The sequence below is a fragment of the Teleopsis dalmanni genome, chromosome 1 (genome assembly GCF_002237135.1).
Source record: "Teleopsis dalmanni isolate 2A chromosome 1, ASM223713v2, whole genome shotgun sequence".
Taxonomy (NCBI): domain Eukaryota; kingdom Metazoa; phylum Arthropoda; class Insecta; order Diptera; family Diopsidae; genus Teleopsis; species Teleopsis dalmanni.
In genome coordinates this window covers 5,993,803-6,004,186 of record NC_051846.1, presented here as the reverse complement: position 1 = coordinate 6,004,186, position 10,384 = coordinate 5,993,803, and the positions used below count along the sequence as shown (strand labels likewise).

At 29.7% G+C, this 10,384-nt stretch overlaps 1 protein-coding gene across 1 annotated transcript; it reads left to right on the top strand.

Annotated features, from left to right (window-relative positions):
- Positions 1–7,201: 7,201 nt before the first annotated feature.
- LOC119672456 lies at positions 7,202–8,417 on the top strand. Its single transcript, XM_038083509.1, has one exon. The coding sequence runs from the start codon at positions 7,429–7,431 to the stop codon at positions 8,119–8,121; it is 693 nt and encodes a 230-aa protein (XP_037939437.1). The 5' UTR covers positions 7,202–7,428; the 3' UTR covers positions 8,122–8,417.
- The last annotated feature ends 1,967 nt before the right edge of the window (positions 8,418–10,384 follow it).

Below are 10,384 nucleotides of genomic sequence, written 5' to 3'. Positions count from 1 at the left end.
GGTAGGAACATTTAGCAACATCTTTTCTATTGGACAATGGGACATTATTACAGATTGATCGTTTGAGTACATCCTTTATTAATAATATGTTTGTGTTATAAAATTTATTATAATATTTTGCTTTGATAAAGAACTAAAGAAAAATTCGAAACGCTTACAGTTTTTATATACATTGTGACCGAAAAGTTTCCTTTGCGTTTTAAATAAAACGCAAAATTCTTAATCTTCATCAATATTTATTTTATCTCCTTCAAAATATGCTCCATTAGAAGCGATACACAAATGCCAACGTTTCTTCCAATCATCAAAACATTTTTTATAGGCGCTTTCCGGTATGGCTTTGAGTTCCCTCTGCGAATTCTGTTTTACGTCTTCTATGGATTCAAAACGCGTTCCTCTGAGTGGTAATTTGAGGTTGGGAAACAGGAAAAAGTCACACGGTGCAAGATCAGGTGAATACGGTGGCTGTTCGATGGTATTTATTGAATGTTTGGCCTTAAAATCGTTGATAATGTTGAACAAATTGAGGTGAATCGGAACAAGCCGGGCGTTGACACGTCGCATACACAAATTGTCCACCAAAATCAAACGAGCCATCTCACGACCGATGCCTAGCTCTCGTGCTATCTCTCTAACACTCACATGAGGATTTTTGAACACGATTTCCTTTGCCTTTTCAATGTTTTCGTCGGTGGTAGAGGTCGAAGGTCGTCCAGAACGCGGCATGTCTTCGACGGTCGTACGACAGTCCTGAAAGGCTTTGTACCACTCATAAACTTGAGTTTTCGATAAAACTGATTCCCCATAAGCCTTTTGTAGCATTCGCAACGATTCTGCACACGAAATTTCGTTCGAAAAACAAAATTTGATGCAAACTCTTTGTTCAATATTTTTTTCCATTGTTTTTTTCGCAACGCACTACTGAGGTGAACTGGTTTCAACAGCTGCCGTAAACGAACTGTCTGACAGATCGCGCTCATTTTTGGCATAGTAATTAAGGACAGTGCTGCCAAACTACATAAACTTAAAATATCGAAAAATATACAGCGCGCGAATTTTAAATGAGAATTTCCGAGGTTATATGTATAGTTATATATAATAACTTTATAATATACAAACTAAAAAACTGCTCTTATTATAATAATTACAAATAAAATCTTTAAGTAATCTATCATTTTATTACTTGTAAGAAAAAAAAAATAGAAGCTTTAGTTGGAGAGTATTTTAATCCAACTAGATCGGATCTACCTGAAGTTCCAGTAGGTTATAGTAGGTAGGGAGGTTATATGTATAGTTATATATAATATCTTTATAATATACAAACTAAAAAACTGCTCTTATTATAATAATTACAAATAAAATCTTTAAGTAATCTATCATTTTGTTAGTTGTAAGAAAAAAAAAATAGAAGCTTTAGCTGGAGAGTATTTTAATCCAACTAGATCGGATCTACCTGAAGTTCCAATAGGTTATTCGCTTTCACTTTGAAATTAATTGTTTCTCAAAATATTTGAAAGATTCTATAATAAAAGGATTAGTATTGTAGCGCTACTATATAGTGTATAGTGAAGTTAAATTATTCAGTTTTCAAACATCTCAAATGTTTTAAACAAATCAAAGTTAAAGGCTCTGCTTTTACACTTTCACTACTTCTATCCAAATTACAATTTGAGCTTAACCCGTCTTACCCTATGAGTTTGTGTAACCCTTAAGAGCAATATAAACACAACGTGTATTGTTCTGGAGTCTAAAGATATTTTTCATTTTTTATGTAAGATCTACAGATATTAATAAAATAAAGACCAGTCTGAGATATATCGTCAATTAGGCAGTTATTTCTTTTTTCCTTATCTCGTCAAAATAAGACTATAAAAAAATCAGAATAAACTTATTAATGGACTACAAATTAAAAATTAGATTATTCTTACGAAAAATTAACAGCAATTTTTTGTCACTAACTGTCTAATTATGTTTAATTAGTAAGCAATTATATATAAAAATATATAAATATGTATTTGTAAATAATATTAAAAATTGTATTTTTTTGACAAATAACTGGATCAGTTTGTATATTCCGTCCTTTTTAGTTCCTAAAGTATGTTATTTACCAAATTTTTTTAACAACTAGATATTTTTTTTGTTATTTTTCTAACACCAAAAATAAAAGTGAAATTCTTCTGGTATCTTCTGGATTCTTCTGGTATTCTTCTGGTTATTAATAAGATTTAAGTAATTCAAATCTGTATGTACTTTCATAAATCGTAGCTATATAAAAAGGACACAAGGAAGAGGAAAACTTAAGGCAAACAATTTCTACTAAATTTAACCAACAATTTGTGTTCCTTACAAAGAAAGTAAACCAAGTATTATTTTGTTGATTTGGGTCATGACTACCAACGCCTTCCTGTGACTTCAAACGGAATTTTAAGTATTTTGAGGGCGATGCTAGTGCACATCGTTATAAATACTGGTGCACATGTACGAGGGCAGCTCCGCCCACTGCAATGCAAGTTTTCTACAAAATTAGTATAACGAAAACATTGAGTTTGGTATTCCGCAATAGGGAAATTGATTGACGTTTCAATGTTAAAAAAATTTCATTAAAAAACATAATTAAGTGAGTTAGCAAACAGCAAAATTAATCAAAGAAATACGATAATTTTTGTTATCATATTTATGCACAACAAGGGTTTATAAACGTGGGGAGTTGTAAAAGTTTTGGATTTAATTTTAAAACTCAAGTTTTCAAAGTTCTAGCTCTTGTTTTTTTTTTTTTGATATGTCTATGTTTTGCGATATATCTTATATCGATATATCCCGACAATATATTAACCGTTCAAGGTTTTCATATTATACATTACATTAAAAACTTAAAAATATTTATTTTTAGCTGATAGACATCTTTATTTGATAATAAAGTTTGTCTTTCGAACCAAATTTTTAATTTTGAAAACATAAATAAACACGAAGGACAAGTTCTGGTATATTCTTAACTATAGTAGCTACCGAAGTGTGAGTTGATGTATTGTCTTTATTTTTTAATAAATTTAAAACATTTAACAAAAATTTTTATTTTCCAACAGCGAACATTTTGTGCATCTTTAACCCATTCGGTTAAAACAGGAGAAGCCGGGTTCAAACTGAACGACTATTCACTACGATTATATTTACTGTCAGTTACCTACGCTTTTTAATCTGCTTATAATGATGTCAAGTTGTCATTTTAATATCCCGATACTATTTTGCTTAATTTCATAAACATTTACAGTAAACAAATTAAAATAATAATTATTATTTATACCTTTCATAGTAATTTTAGATTTTTGATCTTTTGAGAATTATATTCTTTAGGATTGTTCCTAAAATGGAGCATGTATTATCTCTGTATTAATATTTCCATTTTCGAAATTTATTTCCCAGTTAGGTGCAAATCTTTGCAAATGGCCTCCGTATATACAATTACTTTTGTGTTGAGTTGCTTTCTTATAAATTATGTATACTGATCAATATATAATTGATTCTGTATCACAATTAATTTAATTAATTAACATGTATTGTAAGATACATGTAATCTCTTACAAATGTTCTTATACATTATAATTCACAAATATATTACGATATATGTCATTGATAAGTCATGAAGCAACACTTTTGTCACAAGTGTGTGACAATTCAGCAAACAGCAAACTGGAATTGCTATTGCAATTATAACAAATAGGCTACTTAATGTGTCACTCATCCTTAATCCCCAACATGTCTTTTCCCCTTAGCAAGTCCAACCAAAAACGTAAAGTGCATTACTGTTTGTATTTTTGTGTTTATACACTTGTGTATTCTATGCAAAGTGCACTTTAGGCAGACAAAAGCCTTAAAAGGACATCAACTTGCACGCATTAAACACAAAGCGTACATACCAAAAAGTATGTCAAATGCAGCTAAATATACGGTCTATATATATATATTGTATACATATATATGTATATGTATACATATAGGTATGCATTGTTGTGTACTCTACATAAAATACTTAAAGATTTATGCCTCTTCCGTTGGCAGAATGTATGTAGTCCTCATTCAAAAGTATCAAAGTGTTCTATTTTGCATTATTTTTCATTGTTTTTGTTTTTCTTCGCTTGTAGATACTACAGCGAATAGAGGTTCTTTGTTTTTGCAATACCAGTACTCTCAGTGCCAGTGCTTTGGTGTGCTTAACTTGGATTTGCCTCCAGTAATGCTAGTGTTCGTTCAGTTGCATACTCACACTGCAGTGAATACACTCAGAAAAAGGAAAGTAAGGTCAACGCAGCGGTGCATAGCACAGCATTAATGTGACATGTATATGGTAATTCTATTTTATCTTAAAGTTTATAAGTTTCAACTTTTCAAAGCTGAGGTTTCGTATTGTATTAAAATTATTATATATTTTTCATTAAAAGATTTCAAACAATCGATCTGTATTTCATAATATATATTTTACAAATGCTCCCAAAACCTTCGTTGCGTGTATTTGTAATAAACATGTGATATTATAGTTATTGATGGTAATTTTTGTGGTAGTTGACTTGTTTATTATGTAGTGTATTTATAAAATTTATTTATGTGTAAAATTCTTAGTTCGACTATTTTTTAATAACAAAATTCTACAACATATATATCAGTTGGAACAACTCACTACACATTCCGCTCTACAACCGAAATCTTTACGACCGCGAGCTTAAATTTCACTCATAGTCATTACGCAAGTATGCGCCAGTTTTATTCCATTCACTTATAAAAATTTTAAATACGTATTTATCAAATTGCATAGGTATCAGAAAACAAATAATTACAAAGTCATAAACATATTGACGTATAAAGTCATTTCTTTCTTCTACTCAAATTTGCTGAAATAACGCTCACCACTTCTCAAAATATGTGAACCATATGGGAGAATGCTGTTCAATAAGCGTCAACTCGAGGGAAGCTAGTAAATCTTTAAGAATCTTAAATAGTGAGCATAATTTTTGCAATTAGAGAGTAAACTCACCAAGACAATGTCATTAGTATGTTCCGACTTAAATGATAAACCTTTTTCAAGTCCTCTGTTTGACAGTGACACAACCAAGCAAGAATGTTTACTAAGTTGGAAAAGACCTTTTGATAAAAATATTTGGTATCCGCAAGCAACTGTTTGTTTCAAAATAACAAAAATCTAACAAAACTCAGAATACCATTTCCCAGTTCAGTAGTTACTTTGCCCTAGAGATAGATGATCATTAACACACTTTGTATTGAGAATTGGTAAGCTCTACAAAAATATAACATGTCAAAGACAACATGTATTATCCGTGAAGTCTTGGAATTGTGTCAATTTGTCTGGGTGAACCTTCTTATATTAATTAAAATATGTAACAGAACGATGATTGGTTTAAAAGTTGTAATGATGATTATTTTCATTATCGCTACTGTTTTAAAGATATTGATTATGAATCTATCAGAGGGCTGATGTTGGAACAGCAGCAACACATTTTAACATAAGCTAGATAAGATTTTATAATTACAGATTTCTATCAGATCGACTTTTTTCAGCATCTTGAGCAGTACTGAAAGTGTATTGTGCTTTTTGCACGACTATTTTTTGTTTATTAGACCAAGTACATATCTGTCATGTTTCTGTCGTTTTAAAAGTGGATACTAAATATAAAATAAAATTATTAGAAACTTCACGAAAGTATATTTATATCCTGTTCCAGAATTTAAAATACGTTATATATAGTTATAATTGGTATAAATTGGAACTTTTTAATATTTTTTACTTAATGTATTGTTTTTTTCTATATTTTATTAAAAATATATAAAAATATAACTGAAAAATTATTATAAAGATTTTATAATGAAATACTTTCTCCAAATTCTATAAACTAGATCCTAGATTAGGTTCTATACATAAGAAAGAACAAATCATGCAACAAATAATGCCTCTACGAATAGAATAGTTTTGAAATTTAACAATTAAAAATAAAAAAAAAATATAATTAATTAATTAATTCAATTATTCTACAGCTGGTTTATGATTTCGTTCTAATATATAAATACAGCAAGTAAAATTGTTAATAACAAAACTCCAGCAAAAATATGCGAACATAAAAAGTCAAGTACGGCTTTGGATCAGTTGGTTAAGGTGCGCTGATTCTGAGCTTCATATTTGGCAGGACCCGAGTTCGATTTCTGGTACTTGCAGTCTCAAAAATAATTATTTACGAATAATTAAATATAAGAATTATTTCCAAGACCACTGATGAAGGGTATTTGACAATACTCGAAACAGATGTATGGTCAGCCAAAAATTCAATTAATTAAAATAATTTAAAAAATAAATTTTTGTTGTTGTTTCACTTCTGTTCGAAAACCTCTTTATATAAACTAGTGCATCAATAATTTACAAAAAAGCACATTTGACATCACCTGCATATACACCAAGTATGTCACAGGCGCATGGCGTAGATGCATTTCAAGCATACTAAATCTAAATAATAAAGAAACGTGTTATGAAAATTATAACTGCATTGAAAGGACATAAAATGTAAACAGTGAGAACGATAAATTTATGCGACGAGTCAGTAAAAATTTAATCTTCAGTCTCAGCGACATAAATAAAGATAACCAACGTATACATTCAACATGCGAGTCCCAAACCTTGGCTTGTACTGCTCACAAAATCAAAATATAGTACACCCAACTTTGCACCCCACACCCGCTGCAAGTGTTCATACTTTGTAATTAATAAGGCTGCAGAACAGCAGTCGACGCTGAAAATGCTTAATGCAAATGACAAACGAAGTTTTGTAGCATGAAGCTGCAACAAAGCTAGCAGCAGCAGCAGCAGCAGCAGCAGCAGTAGAAGCAGCACAAGTTGCTGTAATTTGCGTATCAACAAACTTTGTTGGTAAAACCGAAAGGATGTGTAAGTGTGAGTAAGCTTGCATTCGTTTGCAATCGGTTTTACCCAGAATAAAAGTAAGGAGAGCGAGAGAGAGCGAGAGTGAAGTGAGTGTAAATGATTTTATTTTCCTATTAAATTTGTTATTGTGTGTTCGCTGTCGCAGTTATGTTGTGATTGCTACACAAACATTGCATGGAAAGAAATTCTGCAGCAGTGCTTACGAAGGAGTTTCGTATCCTATGCAATTTTAGTTTATTGAAACCAACGAACGAGTGCAGTTCATAGATAAAATCACATTGCAAAATTAGTAGTGCAAATTAAGTGCAGAAAAAAAATTTTTAACTGCTGCAACAAAAATCATGTGAAAAAAAATTTAATTATATGTGCAATTCTAAAGGATATAGATACAGACAAAACTCGCAAAAGTATTTGTAAAATAAAGAATACTATTTAAATATTATTTAAAAATATAAATAAACACCTGAAGGAATTTAATATAGATAAATATGTCGACTTTACCATTTCTACTGAGCGTAGCTGATGAATTGGACAACATCAATTCACAATCTTATATGGATGATTTTGGGCTGGGATTCCATCCACATCGCCAATACTACCGCACACCCACTATACAGTTGTCCTTGCCCGCTAGTACCGATTGGATGCAGGAGCGTCAACGCTGTCGTACGCATAAGTTTGTAGATGAAACGCAAAATAACCTTCAAAGTACTGCAGAGGCAGATGAAAACGTTGATGATGGTGAAGGTGGTGCTGGTGCTGGTGAGGATACTGCGTGTGCTTTAGATAAGTATGGCGATAGATATGGTGGTGCCAGCACATCAGCTGCCGGTAGTCGACAAAAGTACACATCCGCTCTAAATTCTAACAATGACAACGATGACGAAGATAAATTAAATAACGTCGATAAGTCAGTAAAAATTTATAATCTATCCAAGAAATGCTGTAAAAATTATCATCGCCATGGTAAGGAGACGTCCGGTAAGTGTACAACGAAATCGGGTGAGGGAAGCGGTGGTTTCAAATTGCATAGTAAATGTTTGGAAGGTAATAACTCATCATCGGAGGAGAGTTTACAAAAGGTTTCGTCGTCGATTGAATTTCTGACATGTTTTTTGATGAAGAAATCGCGTGCATCGAAGAACTCAACTGGCGTTGAAGGGAGTGGTAAAAAGTCTTAGAATACAGTAGCGAAACGCAAAAGTAATTGTTTTTAAATGTGAACAAACCCCATGAATACGATAGACAATGCTTAAGTGTTATTATGAAGGTTAAGGGTTTTTATATTGTGGGAGTATGGGGAGTAGGAATGTGTGCATTAGGGTAATATTTTCTTAAGAGGGGCTAATTCAAAATGTTGACAGGTTCAAGTGGAAATGTAAGGCCAGTAAGATATGAAAGAGATTGTTTTAAACCTTGAATATTTTTGGTAATAATAATAATAAAATATAAAAACTTAAAACAATGAAAACTATACTTAAAAATATTAATATATTTAAAATATAATCCTATAAAAAAAACAAAAACATAATTGCTGCGTTAAAGTTAAAAAGAAATGAAGCCGAAGAACCAGAATTATCTAGAAAGTAGTTATAGGCATTGATAATAGTTTCATATAACTTACAATTTCGTTAGCTTAAAAATATTAATAAAAAAAAATTAAAAAAAATTTTAAAAATGTAAACAAATAAATGTAATTAGTGCTGAAACTGGATATTTGTAATTTGTTATATTATATTTACATATATATACATACAAATCTATATATATATATATATATGTATGTGTGTGTATATGTATAGATACATTAACGTTAATATACAAATACATATTATAATGGTTGTTAAAATTTATGTTTACAAGTATTATATTTATTTGTATATAACGTAATATCAGATATATACATATGTATATGTATGCACTATACGTAATTAAAAAATAATAATTTGCATTATTAAAAATTTATAGCATTTATATATATTATATAAATATATAAATAAAGAAACCAGCATCATTTGCAATTTGCTAAAAATATATCTTTAAATCATAAAATTATTTAAATTTAATTAAATTAAAACGTGTTCATGAAAACTTGCTACCTTAAAGCCACACCGATAACTCCAAATTGTATATTTTATTTAAAAATATTTTTTAAAATTTATAAGTAATTTTTTACACATTTTTATACCAATTTTTATACCAAATCAGTAATAAAATATAAATTTTAAAATAGCAAAAAAGTAGTGCTAGCAAATATATAAGAGTTGAAAGCCGTATAAGAATATGTTTAATATAGTCGTATGCATATATTGATAATATACATATAATATATAAAATATATTTTTAGAAATGTATGGCAGTTTGTGCGTTAGTAAGTGGAAAGGTTATTCGTTGCACATCTCTGACTTTGTTTCTGATGAGTTTACATAGCTCAGCACAGTGGCGTGTTTCATAAAATGACGATTTGGTAAACTATTTTACTGATTTTTAAATAAATTTCAAAGAAAAAAAATTAAATATAGAAAAATATAAAATTTGCAAACAAAAAAAAAACAAATCAATATGTAATGATGTTGATTACTTCTAAAATAAAGTCAAATATTGATCATGTCTATTTATTATAAACACTCTCAAAAGAATCAATGATTGCTTATGAAATTTAAAAATGTATTGCGAATTAATTGATTTAATAAATAATAAACTCGAAATCAACATTCTAAAATCTATTCTATAACTATTTTATGATTCAGCACTTTTATTAATAATGCGAAAAGCTCAATTCGCTTTATTCTTTTTTTTTAAATTCAGATTAAAAATTAAAATAATGAATTTTTAAGAGTTCTCTTAAGAGTCACTCTTAGAAGGAGATTAACCTCATATAGTGACAGTTCTAAATATATTTCTTGATTTTAAAGCAACATAATTAATTCTTGTTGAAAGAAAAAGTAATAATTTATTTCACGCCATACAATTTAAAACTGGTATTCACTAAAAGCCATGATCCCCTAGGCTTAGCTACTCTTAGTAATTTTTGGTACTTAAATAAGAAGTGTTTTTCTTATTAGTTTGCTGTGCTTATTTGAAACCAAGTACTGTTAATATTAAATATATTTTCATTTACTATATAACCCATGTTGTACAGACAGTCCCAATTGACATAACTGTGAATCAATTGATAATTGATTATATGATCAATGATCACAATTTAGCGCTCTTTTTAGTCATGATCAAGTGGCATGTTATAAAGAGAGTCATATCACAATTATCAATTTTCTCATCTTACTACTCTTTTAAAACGTTTTTTTGTGCCTTATTTAGAAGATACTTTTCTTATTTTTCTGTGAATTTGCATACAAAAATGCTAATATTTGCTACTAATCGATGCAAATTCTGACATTTATTACAGAGTAACACTGTTTTGATAGAGCATATAAAACTTCTTCA

Excerpts from the sequence above, each read along its gene's own strand:
- LOC119672456 (XM_038083509.1), top strand. The coding sequence starts at position 7,429 with ATGTCGACTTTACCATTTCTACTGAGCGTAGCTGATGAATTGGACAAC.